A 16,455-nucleotide genomic window follows, 5' to 3' on the forward strand; every position below is an offset into this window, starting at 1 on the left:
TTTCAGGCACTTACATTCAGAAACATTTTATAAATAAGCACTTAGTTTCACTCCATAATAAAGCTGGTTATCCCCTACCACACCTATTTGTTGAGAACAATATCATATACAAGGGATGCATTTAAGTGGATCATTTTATAGGGAAAATCATTTGAAATTTTAAAATCACAATACTTATTTTACACAAAACTTCAAAAACACAGAATTTAAAGATAATACCAGTGAGGCACTATCATTCTATATGACTAAAACACTACCATTCTATATGACTAGCAAACACAATACAAGGCCAAAAGGCAAAATACATACTTTGGCAATCCTATACAAAAGGGGTTCTGTCAAAACGTTCTTTCAAAAGATAAACACAATACGTAAAAACGAAACAAGAAAAAGAAAAACTGAATTTTGACAACCTACACAAATTGTGGGAGTTCAACTTCAAGGTCTTGTAACTCTTCCATTTGTTTTAGCCTGAGTCCCTGGCACATTGGATTCACGTCAGGCCGGCCGTGTTCTTCAGAGTGCTCTTTAGGCTCAGGAGCTGGCTTCAAAGCATAAGCTGATGTGCTGTCTGCCTCTGGAACAGATTTCTCCACATGACTCAGGGGAGTAAGAGCTGTGCTAGGAGGCACTGCTGCTGAAGCTGAAGCTGGTCTCTCCTCAGTCCCCCTGACTTTGCTGGTCGGGGTACGAGGTTTGTAAAATGTTGTCCAGTGATGGGGCTGCAGTGTTCTTGCTGCTCTTGCAGGAGCAAGATGGTAAGAATGAGAGGACCGTCTTTCTGATGCTTCTCTTGCTGATCTGGCTGGCGTGTTGGGCTTTGTGGCACCAATGGAATGGTCACCACTAACTCTGATGCTCACTGTCATTTTTTCCTGGAGTGCACTAGGCACAATCACTGCACTCCTGCCAGTTAAGTTCTTTTGTTCACATTGTTGTCCCTGAGTTTTTTGTGGAAACTGCTGATCAAAGCCATAAAATTTGGAACAAACAGTAGTAGGGGTATCTTTGCTATTAAGTCCTTCAAAAGCAAGATTCTTGCAAAACTTGTCTGAATTTACATTTCCCACATTTCTGCTGTTTCTCTCACTAGGAGAGCTCGAAAGATGGAACCTATCTACAGACAAAATTGCATGTCCAATCTTGGTGGTTGGTGTATGTCTCTGTATGTCGTTCGTTGCCACATCAGATTTCAAACTAAGTGGTTCAGTGGTTTTACACATATCATCCATCTTTCGGGATAATGATTCAAGTTCTTTGTTATCTGAAAAAGAAAGATTTTTTTTTTAACTTCATGGAGCTTGGTTAGTAACGAAGTGTGGTTAGTTATAAATGGTTACTCTCTCAAAACAACACATTTCCCAACATGATATTCTCAGTCATCGATGCAGAGGTATTACAAATTCACATAGCATTAAAGGTACATTTTGAATTAAAGCATTACTTTTTTTAAAATTATCTAAATCAATACAATAAATAACCACAAAGCACATCATGTGTTGGTTAAATAAAACAATAACAAAAAAATTAACTCTTCCTGAAGTAACTTGTTTTAATATATTACCTATGAATGAATATTTTCTGGGTTAAGACTGTGCTGATTTCAACAGGCAGACACTGGTAACCGCAGAATAGTAACACTATTCTATAGACCAATCAAAGCCATGTCCTGAATCCCAAGAACTTTGCCTCCTCACTTCATCTTCTTTCCAGCTACATTCTGTGCATACTGAGGGGAACACACCAGAGAGGACTTGGATGCTCTCCCAGCTGATCCATTAATACATGGCAACATCCTCTGGTCAAATGAAAGTTGAAGAGCTGTCAAAATTGCCATTCTGCTACTGTTTCTGGTGACTCCAGATTTACTTCCTTCTCTTTCTCCTCTAGTCTGGTCCCAAGGTCCCTGTTTTCTCACCTAGAACCCTAGCATCTCCCACTCTGTCTTTGCTGCATGTATCCCAGAAGCTGCTGTTGCTAGAAAGGTGCAGCCCTCTGGCCAAGATCCTCCTCTCCCTGCTGAGAAACATCAGACAAACTGTATGCCTTGCCAGTGGTCTGACGGCTTTCCAATGGCCCTGTTCATAGCCCATGGTCCTCATCCCTGCCACCTGCTCCTTCTCCCACATCCTTGGACAGTGGTTTGCAGACAGATGCACACCAGCATCACTTGCAGGTCATCATCTCATCTGACCTCTTTCTTCACCTGAGGCTGCTGGCCTCTTCCCTGGTTCCCAGGCAGCACTCATGTGATTTGCTTTCCTGGGCCCTTCTCCCCATTGATAGAAGGGAGCTGAGCCATTGTGGTTGGATGGTAAACACCAGACCATAGTTACATCCTGCAGAACTTCTAGCACCATGAAGAGTGCAGGTTCTGCAGCCAGCTGCCTGGGTGCTGTCTCAGCTCCTGCTCCAGTTCTGCCCTGGGCAAGTTCATTGCACTAGCCCTTCCTGCCTTCCTCTGTCAGGACAGACTCCTATATGGAGCTATGATGGCATGTGGTCTTAATGATCTAATAAAGAAAAGGCTTAGAATTACCTGGTATGTAATAAAAACTTCAAATATTTTAAAATTATTTATTGTTATTAATATACCTACCTGGGAATCCAATTTCATTGGACAGCAAAGCAAGGTTACATTTAGGAATGAGACAGGAAGAGGTTCAAATCCTGAATCAACAATAATTTAGGGACATGACCCTTGGCATTATTAACCTTCCTCAGACTGTTAGCTATGGCTTAAATGAGGCCAAGATTCATAGCACAGAAGTGCTAATAAGATCAAATCAGGTAAATGAAACCAGTGCTTTTCTTAGCAGATAGATAATTGACTCCTTTTGTTTTCAGACTTTGTCAGGCTACATTCATTGATATTTAATTAATTTTAGACATCAAATTTAACATATATGGCTATATGTTGAAAAAATTGGAATTTAGCTCCAGTAAAGCAGTAACAAATGGAAGCTTTTTGATCACCTTAACAGAAACCATTCACTGAAATAAAATTAACAAAAAAAATAATGAACAAAAGGACTGGGCCAAGAAAATGGAAGACATGTGTGCTTAATGTGCTAAAGTTAGGTCACAGGTAAAGGGACATCAAAAAACTTTAGGAGTCTATTTTTTTTGAGTTTCAGGAGTCCACTTTATTTCTTCCTTGACTTTAATTGATGACAAGAAGTAAAAATAAAAACAAACCTCAGAAGGAGAACAAAAAATGAATTCCAAGATATCTCCTTACAAGAAAGAAACAAAAACATGATATTCATTTAAATGACATTCATTAAACTTTCTCAATGGCTAGCAAAGCTAACTAATAAAACCTTGAAGTTTGAACTTCCCTCAACTTCATTCACCTTGGTTTTTAATGGAGACTTATTTGCAAAGTTTGAAAATATGTAAACATATATGTTACATGACCACTCACCAATGAGATATGCATCACATATTTCCAATGCATTTTGCTTCCATTCTGATTCCTCAAATGATGTAGTTGATTCAAAATTTTCACTTTCACTATCTGCAGTGTGGATATCCTATTAATGCAAAAAAAAAAATTTAAACTGAAAAAGCAAAATACACCTCAAAATAAACAGTTCAAAGACTGTTATTAACATAAACATCACAAAGTTCTAATGTAATTCTATAATAATCAAAACTCACTTCCTTTGAAGAAAAATATTGTGACTTTGTGGAATGTTCTGGTGATATCACGGGTTTGGAAGGACAGCTTTTATCCACCAGAGGTGCAATAACACCTGTACTACATGTAACATTTTGTGACTCTAGAAACTCATCGAAGATCATCTGTGAGTTGGTAATGAGGAACTCTACCAACAGGGCCTGATTGGCATATGCAGCAAGGGAGGAGGAGATAGTAACAGGAGCGGTTGCAGGTCTTGGCCTCATGAGACATGGTCCAAATACCACCCCCAAGTTTTTTGAATTCATCAGGTTTTCTTCAGAATGGTCTACTACCCTGAAAAGAAGAACACATAAAGTATATGAGATTTGCCTATTAGAGGTCCTCAATGGTAGTTTACTATGAATTGAGAAGGGTCAAGAAAACATGGGCTATAGAAGTCTACAAAACATTTGTAAAGGGTCAAGTTTGGTGGGTCTAGGAAAAGAATCATTTGTTTGATCATAATACCACACACCTAACTGAGTTTCAGAGTACTATATTAGGATAAAATTCATGTAAATAGAAGGAACTACTGAACTCTTACCAGCAGAAGGAAAAAAAATACCCCTTAAAAAAATTGCTCCATGGGCTGGGGATGTGGCTCAAGTGGTAGTGCGCTCGCCTGGTATGCGTGCGACCCGGGTTCGATCCTCAGCACCACATACCAACAAAGATGTTGTGTCCGCCGAGAACTAAAAAATAAATATTAAAAAAAAATTCTCTCTCTCTCTCCTCTCTTACTCTTTCTTTAAAAAAAAAAATTGCTCCATCTTTGTATATACTCCCAGTTTCTAGAAACTGAAACATCACTGTCAATTTCTCTCACAGCCCACAGTTAGTTTTCTTTTTTAAAAAATATTTTTAGTTAGTTACCTTTATTTTATTTATTGTTTTTTTTGCGGTGCTGAGTATTAAACCTAGTGTCTCACATGTGCTAGGCAAGTGTTCTACCACTAGTCATACTCCCAGCCCCTGACAGCTAGTTTTCTAGCCTAGATGATTCTCTCTCCTGAACATCTCTCTGATCTACTGCCACTATCAATGTTCTAGTTTTACTTCAAGCACTCGATGCATTTTAGTTCTATGACTATTCAAGGAGATCTGACGCTATCATGAATGGGGTAGTTTTCCTAATTTCTCTTTCAGAGGATTCACCACTGATGTATAGGAATGCATTGGACTTATGGGTATTGATTTTATATCCTGCTACTTTGCCAAATTGATTTATTAATTCTAGTTTTCTAGTGGAGTTTTTTGGATCCCCTAAGGATAGAATCATGTCGTCAGCAAATAATGATAGCTTGAGTTCTTCTTTCCCTATTCATATCCCTTTAATTTCTTTCATCTGTCTAATTTCTCTGGCTAGAGTCTCAAGGACTATGTTGAATAGAAGTGGTGAAAGAGGGCATCCCTGTCTTGTTCCAATTTCTAGAGGAAATGCTTCCAATTTTTCTCCATTTAGAATAATGTTAGCCTTGGGTTTAGCATAGATAGCTTTTACAGTGTTGAGGTATATTCCTACTATCCCTAGTTTTTCTAGTGTTTTGAACATAAAAGGGTGCTGTATTTTGTCAAATGCTTTCTCTGCATCAATTGATATAATCCTATGATTCTTTTCTTTAAGTCTATTAGTGTGATTAATTAATTTATTGATTTCTGTATGTTGAATCAATCTTGCATCCCTGGAATGAACCCCACTTGATCATGGTGCGCTATTTTTTAAATATGTTTTTGTATGGGATTGCCAGAATTTTATTGAAAATTTTTTGCATCTATGTTCATCAGAGATATTGGTCTGAATTTTTTTTCCTTGATGTATCTCTGCCTGGTTTTGGTATCAGGATGATACTAGCTTCATAAAATGAATTTGGAAGGGTTCCCTCCTTTTCTATTTCATGGAATAATTCAATGCTCTTCAATATATGAATGGATAAATAAAATGTGTGTATATATACACAATGGAATGTTACTCAGCATTAAAAGAGAATTAAATTATGGCATTTGCAGGTAAGTGGATGAAGTTGGAGAATATCATGCTAAGTAAAGTAAGCCAATCCCAAAATACCTAAGGCCAAATGTTCTCTCTGATAAGTGGATGCTGATCCATAATGGAGATGATGTTGTAGGAAGAAAGGAGGATTTTTGACTGGGTCAAGGGGAAGGAGGTAAGGGAAGAGGGCATGAGGGTAGGAAAGATGGTGGAATGAGACGAACATCACTACCCTAGATTCATGTATGACTGCATATTTGGTGCAATTCTATATCATGTACAACCAGAGAAATGAAAAGTTGTGCTCCACTTGTGTATAATGGATCAAAAAGCTTTCTACTGTCATGTATAACTGATTAGAACTAATAAAAATTTTTAAATAAATTTTTAAAAAAGGAGATCTGAATTACAGAAGCCCTCCCCTCCAACTCATTTTTCATATTGGTATCAGAAAGATCTATCAGGCAAATCTGAGCATGTGAAATTCCTGATTCCAAGTCTTTAGTGGGTACAGAAATAATATGATCAACTCATCTGCCAGGTACATAGATTTTTCTTTTGTTGTTTTTTGTTTGGTTTTTTTTTTGTTTTTGTTTTTGTTTTTTGCTTGATTTTCTTTTTTTATTATTAGTTGTTCAAAACATTACAAAGCTCTTGACATATCATATTTCATACATTTGATTCAAGCAGATTATGAACTCCCATTTTTACCCTGTATACATATTGCAGAAATCACATCGGTTACACATCCACTTTTTTACATACTGCCATACTAGTGTCTGTTGTATTCTGCTGCCCTTCCTATCCTCTACTATCCCCCCTCCCCTCCCCTCCCCTCCCCTCCCATCTTCTCTCTCTACCCCATCTACTGTACTTCATTTCTCTCTCTTTTTTTTCCCCCTTTCCCCTCACTTCCCACATTTCATCTAATAGATTTTCTTATCAGGCCTGTAGGTAGCCCAGTTCCCGCTACTTCTTGCTATATTATAGCCTAATGAAATTATATTTTCCAAATGTAAAATGTTTTCTTGTGTCTCCATGTCTGTTACCCTCTGCCTAGTATGCTCTTCTGCACATTCTCTACCAAATCCCACTCAGTTCATAAAATCTGACTCAAGGGCTTGCCTCCTCTATTTTACCCCTAATCCCAAACTTCCTCTGCATGCCTTCATGCTGTGCACAGCTACTAGAAAAAGGATGATGCTGTACTGTGGTTATATACATATCTGTCTCCCAAGATGATGAGCCCACAAACAGAAACCCTGTGTTTCCATGCTGGTTTGCCCAGCCAGAGCCTGGCATACAGGGGGCATCTGAGGGAACAGTGTTGGCTGCATGAACATATATTCAATGTCTCCCTTTCCCAACATAGAATAAAAACATCATAAAAAATGAAACAATCATTTTGAAAACAATACCACAACAGTATAAATGTACTTAATACTATTGCACTGTACAATTAAAAATGGTTAAGACAGTATAAAAATTCATACCGTTTAAGATGTATGATAAGGTAATGAAGACTGTTAAAATTTGATGTTGGCAATTGTCTTAGAAGGACCTTGCTTTTTAGAAGAATTTGGTTTATTTCTACACACATATTTGGGTTTGTTTTGTCCTTAGGGTTATCATTTTTGGTATCTTGCTCTTCATTAATATGTTGGATCTCTTGTGCAAGGTCCATAAATTCCTTGTACCATTGGAATAAAATCAATGGTTCTGGGAGCTAAAGAAATAAAATTACATTAAAAATTACATTAAATTATATTAAAAATATCTCTTTTTGTTAAAAATCAACAATTAGTGAGAGTTACTCAAATGATTTTTTTATCATTTCAGTGTACCTTTGGCCACTTGATGTCCTATATTATCTGTAGAGGGTTAAGGTGTTGCCCTGTGATCAGTTTGTATCCTCACCACTCTGGGGTCTGAAGCAAGTCACTTAACCTCTTGGAGCTTTAGGTAATAATGAAGGCTACTCTCTAACACTATTGCAAGAATTGAGCAATTTCCCACATAAAAGTCTTGGACATACAAAATTCCTAAAACAGAATGCAAGTTTATCATATTGGACCCAATTCATCTCCTCTCCCTGACTGGCTAACAGAAGAAATAAAGGATGACACATTATGAGACTTATAGTCATTCAAAGGTATCAACCTCCATTTCTCAGTTGATGTATCTGTAAAATGTGATTAAAGAGTTATCAATACTTTCCTGAAATAACATTGTAGATCCGGCAATTAATACTTAATTTCTTTCTCTCCTGCAACCCCACTAAAATACAGTAGGTCAATGAGGACTAGGAAAATAGAGAAAACAAAAGCAACAATTCACAAATAGCAGAGCAGATTAACAAGTCCTGATGCAACAGTTCCAAGAAAGCTGACCCCTTATCATTCAACATGATTTTCAGAATCCTAAAGGGATGTGGACAATAAGTACCAGGTCCTCTGACCTTGGGATAGGGTGCAGGTGGGCCAGCTGAGACAGCTTAGCTCTCTATAGAATCCTGTCTCCACTCCATGTTCTCGAGCAATCTCCTTCCTAAAAATCTGGAAATGTTTTGTCTGGGCAACATGATACAGAGGCTCTCTGAATGGGGGCAATGCCAAACCTAAGGAACAGAGAGGTGACTGTCTGAAAATGGGAATTTGTTGGCTGTATGCACACTGAATGCACAGATCCTGCAATCATCGTTCCCACCCTGGCTCCCACAGTATTGGTACAATATCTCTAGGCAAGGAAAACCGTTTTTCAGGGGGTACTCAAACCAGTCCAAGGGCAGGGAACTAGAGACATGTAACCAGGCATATATCAAACGGTCCATCTAGACCACTTTATAATAAAGTTTCAAGTTTTTAAAAAGCCTTGATGTGTTCAAGAGCTTCCAAAGAGATTTCAAGTCCAAAATCTAACATAACTAGACATCATTAAAGACAAAAATCAAAATGTGTATAAAAAAAACAAATTGAAGGTCTAAAACTATGCTGTCAATATGCTGACCACTAGTCATATATGGTGAAAAAGTACTGGAAGTACAACTGATCAAAATTAAGATGTGCTCTAAATGAAAAAATAGATACTAGATTTCAAAGACTAAGAGCTCAAATATAAATCAATAAATAAATATCTCATAATTTAAAAAAAATATTCAAAATGTTAAATAATATATTAAAATTAACTTTACCTATTTTTTAAATTTTATATGGCTATAGAAAATTTAATGTTATATATGAGGGTCACATTGTATTTATACAGAGGGTTAGAGGCTAAATAGAGAAAAGAACCCTTACAAAAAAATCTATGACTATCCACAGGAAAATAGCATGACATAGTCATTTTAAAAAATGTTATCAAAGGAATAGAAAATCATAATTATTGAAAATTAAAATATGATCTCAGAAATGAAGTAATTTACATTAGTCAAGAAGATAAAGCTGAGGAAATGTCTTAGAAAGTTATTTAGGAAAGAAAGAAGAATAGAGGAAAGGTAAGGGAACTAGAAAACCAGTATGGGTTATTGAGTATGCAAACAAGAGCTTCAACTAGTGAGTACAAAGAAAGAGGGGGAAATGGGCAATAAAAATCAAGAAAAGTTCAAAGAACTAAAGCACTGACAACTATCAGAGCTCTTGGAGTGGCCAGAATAGTGGATGGAAATATATCCACATCATTATTCATCACTGTAAAATCTTAGAATAATGTGGCATGGGAGAGATTCTATTAGCCATACAAGGACAAAACAACAGGCACAGAGTTAGGAATGAAATAAGACGGATTCACAGTGTGAACAGAACAACAACAAAAAACCCTTGCCTTCAAAATTCAGAGGAAAAAGAATTTCCAGCCTACAATACTAAAAAGTCCCACACTATCTACACTAGTCCATTTCTGTCAAGACAGTAGGAAAACATTTACGGATGAACAGGTTTCAAATATTTAATCCTACTTAAAGGACAGACATAACCAAAACAGAATACCCCCCAAACAAGGAAAACAGGAGAGGTGTTCCATCACAAAAGAGAGGAGAGGAGAATGATCTCAGGATGACAGCTAATAACCAAATTAAAAAGGATCCGCAAGGGAGCAAAAGAACAACAGAAAAGGACAGATCAAGGACTTATCAGCATGACTCTATCATTATCTCTTCATTTTCACCCAGGGATAGATGCCAGCTGGATCTGACCCAAATCATTTTGTACTTGGCTCATGACAAAATGCCAATTAAGTTCCTGTAACCCCTCTGTAAGCCGCTGCCTAAAGCCAGCAACGTCACTTCACTCCACAGATGTGTGTATGCATGTGTGTGTATGTGAGTGAGTGTGTGTGTTTACCTATTCCCGCAAATTGCAGGTATAACAGTGAACATAGAAAATGACAATATAGAGTGCCTGCAAGCTAGGCGAACCTGCAACCCACGGGCGGGCGGGTCAGGCCCAGCAACCAGCCAAGTGACAGAGCAGCTACACGTGCCTGCAGGGAACGCGGACCGGACCCACTAGGACAGGTCCGGTGGCCGGCTGAGGGCCAGGCCCGTCCCCTCCCCCAGTGTCTGCAAGGTAGGCGGGACTGTGAACACCAGCAGATCGGGCCCAAAGCCTGCTGAGGGACGGAACCGGCCCCTCCCTCAGTGCCTGCAAGCTAGGGGAACCTGCGACCCATCGGGAGGTTAGGCCCAGCAACCTACGGAGTGATACAGGTGCCCCTGGCGCCTGCTGGGTAGGCGGACCTTTGACCGACCAGCAGAGCAGACCTAGGGCCTGCCAGCATGGTAGACGGATCACACTAATTGGAGGAGGATCACAGCCACTACCTGCCCTGCAAGGGTGATTTTTCAACTATACAAGAGCAATATAAATAAATAGAGGGAAAATATCAAAGACACAACAATTTCACCAAGCAGAAAGAAACGCCAGCAGTATGAAACGACAAGGAAAGAAAGGACCACAGGCAATGCAGGTCAACTCAACTTTAGAAGAGGTAATAGCTGCAACAGATGGAATGTCAGATAGAGAGCTCAGGACATACATGCTTCAGATGATCTGGAGTCTCAAGGAAGACATGAGACAGCAAAATCAGACAATGAAAGATCACATTGACAAACAAATCCAGGAAGTAAAAGATCACAGGGAGATAGAGGTAATAAAAAACAAACAAATAGAAATCCTAGAAATGCAGGAAACAATAAACCAACTTAAAAACTCAATTGAGAATACTACCAGCAGAGTGGATCACTTAGAAGATAGAACATCAGACAATGAAGACAGAGTATTTCAACTTGAAAAGAACATAGATAGCTCAGCAAGTCTACTAAGAAACCATGAGCAGAACATTCAAGAACTATGGGATAATATCAAAAGACCAAACTTAAGAGTCATTGGGATACAGGAAGGCACAGAGCTCCAAACCAAAGGATTAAGCAATCTATTCAGTGAAATAATACAAGAAAACTTCCCAGACTTGAAGAATGAGACAGAATCCCAAATCCTAGAAGCCTACAGGACGCCAAATGTGCAAAATCATAAGAGATCCACACCTAGACACATTATAATGAAGATGTCCAACATACAGAATAAGGAGAGAATTTTAAAAGCTACAAGAGAAAGGAAGCAGATTACATTTAGGGGTAAACCAATCAGGATAACAGCTGATCTCTCAACACAGACTATAAAAGCTAGAAGATCCTGGAATAACATATTTCAAACGCTAAAAGAAAATGGGTTCCAACCAAGAATCAGGTATCCCGCGAAATTAAGCTTCAGGATGGAAGATGAAATTAAAACATTCCATGACAAACAAAAGTTAAAAGAATTTGCAGCTAGAAAACCATCTCTTCAAAAAATCCTTGGCAAAACACTACAGGAAGAGGAAATGGAAAACAACAACGAAAACCAACAGTGGGAGGTAGGACAGTAAAGGGGGGAAAATAATCAAAGAGGAAAACAAATCAGGTTTAATAGCATTAATAAACAAACTATGGCTGGAAGAACAAACCATATCTCAATAATAACCCTAAATGTTAATGGCTTAAACTCACCAATTAAGAGACACAGGCTAGTTGAATGGATCACAAAACAAGACCCAACAATATGATGCCTGCAGGAGACGCATTTGATAGGAAAAGATATACATAGACTGAAGGTGAAAGGTTGGGAAAAATCATATCACTCATATGGACTGCGGAAACAAGCAGGAGTGTCCATACTCATATCAAATAAAATAGATTTCAAGCCAAAGTTAATCAAAAGGGATAAAGAGGGACACTACATACTGCTCAAGGGAACCATACACCAACAAGACATAACAATCATAAATATATATGCCCCAAACAACGGGGCTGCTATGTTCATCAAGAAAAATCTTCTCAAGTTCAAGAATCTAATAGACCACCATACAATAATCATGGGAGACTTTAACACACCTCTCTCACCACTGGACAGATCTTCCAAACAAAAGCTGAATAAGGAAACTATAGAACTCAATAATACAATTAACAACCTAGACTTAATTGACACATATAGAATATACCACCCAACATCAAGCAGCTACACTTTTTTCTCAGCAGCACATGGATCCTTCTCAAAAATAGATCATATATTATGTCACAGGGAAACTCTTAGTCAATATAAAGGAGTAGAGATAATACCATGCATCTTATCTGATCACAATGGAATGAAACTGAAAATCAACGATAAAAGAAGGAAGGAAAAATCATGCACCACTTGGAGAATGAACAATAGATTACTGAATGATCAATGGGTTTTAGAAGACATCAAGGAGGAAATTAAAAAATTCTTAGAGTTAAATGAAAACACAGACACAACATATCGGAATCTATGGGACACATTGAAAGCAGTTCTAAGAGGAAAATTCATTGCTTGGAGTGCATTCCTTAAAAAAAGAAAAAAACCAACAAATAAATGATCTCATACTTCATCTCAAAATCCTAGAAAAAGAAGAGCAAAACAACAGCAAAAGAAGTAGAAGGCAAGAAATAATTAAAATCAGAGCTGAAATTAATGAAATCGAAACAAAAGAAACAATTGAAAAAATTGACAAAACTAAAAGTTGGTTCTTTGAAAAAATAAATAAAATTGACAGACCCTTAGCCATGCTAAGGAAGATAAGAAGAGAGAGAACTCAAATTACCAGTATACGGGATGAAAGAGGCAATATCACAACAGACACTTCAGAAATACAGAAGATAATCAGAAATTATTTTGAATCCTTATACTCCAATAAAATAGAAGATAGTGAAGGCATCGATAAATTTCTTAAGTCATATAATCTGCCCAGATTGAGTCAGGAGGATATAGACAACCTAAACAGACCAATATCAATTGAGGAAATAGAAGAAACCATCAAAAGATTACCATCTAAGAAAAGCCCAGGACCGGACGGGTATACAGCAGAGTTTTACAAAACCTTTAAAGAGGAACTAATACCAATACTTTTCAAGCTATTTCAGGAAATAGGAAAAGAGGGAGAACTACCAAATTCATTCTTCGAGGCTAACATCACTCTGATTCCGAAACCAGACAAAGACACTTCAAAGAAAGAAAACTACAGACCAATATCTCTAATGAACCTAGATGCAAAAATCCTCAATAAAATTCTGGCGAATCGGATACAAAAACATATCAAAAAAATTGTGCACCATGATCAAGTAGAATTCATCCCTGGTATGCAAGGTTGGTTCAATATACAGAAATCAATAAATGTTATTCACCACATCAATAGACTTAAAAATAAGAACCATATGATCATCTCGATAGATGAAGAAAAAGCATTCGACAAAGTACAGCATCCCTTTATGTTCAAAACTCTTGAAAAACTAGGGATAACAGGAACATACCTCAACAATGTAAAAGCAATTTATGCTAAGCCTCAGGCTAGCATCATTCTGAATGGAGAAAAATTGAAGGCATTCCCTCTAAGATCTGGAACAAGACAGGGATGCCCTCTTTCACCACTTCTGTTCAACATAGTTCTCGAAACACTGGCCAGAGCAATTAGACAGACGAAAGAAATTAAAGGCATAAAAATAGGAAAAGAAGAACTTAAATTATCACTATTTGCAGATGACATGATTCTATACCTAGCAGACCCAAAAGGGTCTACAAAGAAACTATTAGAGCTAATAAATGAATTCAGCAAAGTGGCAGGTTATAAAATCAACATGCATAAATCAAAGGCATTCCTGTATATCAGTGACAAATCCTCTGAAATGGAAACGAGGACAACCACGCCGTTCACAATATCCTCAAAAAGAATAAAATACTTGGGAATCAACCTAACAAAAGAGGTGAAAGACTTATACAATGAAAACTACAGAACCCTAAAAAGAGAAATTGAAGAAGACCTTAGAAGATGGAAAAACATACCCTGTTCATGGATAGGCAGAACTAACATCATCAAAATGGCGATATTACCAAAAGTTCTCTATAGGTTTAATGCAATGCCAATCAAAATCCCAACGGCATTTCTTGTAGAAATGGAGAAAGCAATCATGAAATTCATATGGAAGAATAAAATACCCAGAATAGCAAAAACAATACTAAGCAGGAAGTGTGAATCAGGTGGTATAGCGATTCCAGATCTCAAACTATACTACAGAGCAACAGTAACAAAAACAGCATGGTACTGGTACCAAAACAGGTGGGTGGACCAATGGTACAGAATAGAGGACACAGAAACCAACCCACAAAACTACAACTTTCTTATATTTGATAAAGGGGCTAAAAGCATGCAATGGAGGAAGGATAGCATCTTCAACAAATGGTGCTGGGAAAACTGGAAATCCATATGCAACAAAATGAATATGAATCCCTTTCTCTCGCCAAGCACAAAAGTTAACTCAAAATGAATCAAGGAGCTTGATATCAAATCAGAGACACGGCATCTGATAGAAGAAAAAGTTGGCTACGACCTACATGCTGTGGGGTCGGGCTCCAAATTCCTCAATAGGACACCCATAGCACAAGAGTTAACATCTAGAATCAACAAATGGGACTTACTTAAACTAAAAAGTTTTTTCTCAGCAAAAGAAACAATAAGAGAGGTAAATAGGGAGCCTACATCATGGGAACAAATCTTTACTCCTCACACTTCAGATAGAGCCCTAATATCCAGAATATATAAAGAACTCAGAAAATTAGACAATAAGATAACAAATAACCCAATCAACAAATGGGCCAAAGACTTGAATAGACACTTCTCAGAGGAGGACATACAATCAATCAATAAGTACATGAAAAAATGCTCACCATCTCTAGCAGTCAGAGAAATGCAAATCAAAACCACCCTAAGATACCATCTCACTCCAGTAAGATTGGCAGCCATTATGAAGTCGAACAACAATAAGTGCTGGCGAGGTTGTGGGGAAAAGGGTACACTTGTACATTATTGGTGGGACTGCAAATTGGTGCAGCCAATTTGGAAAGCGGTATGGAGATTTCTTGGAAAGCTGGGAATGGAACCACCATTTGACCCAGCCATTCCCCTTCTCGGTCTATTCCCTAAAGACCTAAAAAGAGCATGCTACAGGGACACTGCTACATCGATGTTCATAGCAGCACAATTCACAATAGCAAGACTGTGGAATCAACCTAGATGCCCTTCAATAGACGAATGGATAAAAAAAATGTGGCATTTATACACAATGGAGTATTACTCTGCAGTAAAAAATGACAAAATCATAGAATTTGGTGGGAAATGGATGGCATTAGAGCAGATTATGCTAAGCGAAGCTAGCCAAGCCCTAAAAAACAAATGCCAAATGTCTCCTTTGATATAAGGAGAGTAACTAAGAACAGACTAGGGAAGAAGAGCACGAGAAGAAGACCAACATTAAACAAGGATGAGAGGTGGGAGGGAAAGGGAGAGAGAAGGGAAATTGCATGGAAATGGAAGGAGACCCTCAGGGTTATACAAAATTACATACAAGAGGAAGTGAGGGGAAAGGGAAAAACAGTACAAGGGGGAGGAATGAATTACAGTAGTGGGGGTAGAGAGAGAAGAGGGGAGGGGAGGGGAGGGAAGGGGGGATAGTAGAGGATAGGAAAGGCAGCAGAATACAACAGACATGAGTTTATCAATATGTAAAGCAATGAAGTGTAACTGATGTGATTCTGCAAGCTGTATACGGGGTAAAATGGGAGTTCATAACCCGCTTGAATCAAAATGTGAAATATGATATATCAAGAACTATGTAATGTTTTGAACAACCAACATTAAAAAATAAATAAAAAAAAGAAAATCTGAACAGAAAAAAAAAACACAGTTTTTTATTTCCTACTCCTAAAACTCCAGAGATGCATTTTACAGATAAAAATTACATTCTTTCTAATTTTCAAGACTTGATAATTTAATAACTACTATTATAATTGAATTAGAAATCACTCACCGAGGAAATTTTCATAGCTGCTAACATTGTTGTTCCTCTTACTGATAAATAATGTCTTCTGTCAAACTCATACGTAAGACGTAGCTGTGACCATCAGTGTAAAGGGGATTTATGGACGGAGACAGTGATGTGATAATCTGGGCTCCAGTCCCAACTTTGCCATGTGACGGCCATGTGAACCTGATCGAGTGCATAGCCTCACGGAGCACTTAGCACAAGGACCATGTAAATGTTCAATAAATGAGCACACTTAAAGCATCACTGTTGGTTTCTAAGCACCATTCCCTGATAAAATGAACCAGAGCTCCTTAGGAAATTGGCTGGTTTGGGTTTATGAACTAAAAATTTCAAGTGACCCTGGGGTAACTTCTT

The 16,455-nt window shown here is 37.8% G+C and overlaps 1 protein-coding gene across 1 annotated transcript in view; it reads right to left on the reverse strand.

The window, feature by feature from the left end:
• Positions 1-413: 413 nt before the first annotated feature.
• LOC113175177 (rho GTPase-activating protein 29-like) overlaps positions 414-16,455 on the reverse strand; it is a 63,800-nt gene continuing 47,758 nt past the window's right edge. Inside the window, 4 exon segments of the mRNA XM_077791464.1 lie at positions 414-1,264; positions 3,428-3,536; positions 3,664-3,979; positions 7,169-7,401. Of these exon segments, the coding sequence (XP_077647590.1) occupies positions 414-1,264; positions 3,428-3,536; positions 3,664-3,979; positions 7,169-7,401 (1,509 nt within the window).

The sequence above is a fragment of the Urocitellus parryii genome, chromosome 11 (genome assembly GCF_045843805.1).
Source record: "Urocitellus parryii isolate mUroPar1 chromosome 11, mUroPar1.hap1, whole genome shotgun sequence".
NCBI classification, from domain to species: Eukaryota; Metazoa; Chordata; class Mammalia; order Rodentia; family Sciuridae; genus Urocitellus; species Urocitellus parryii.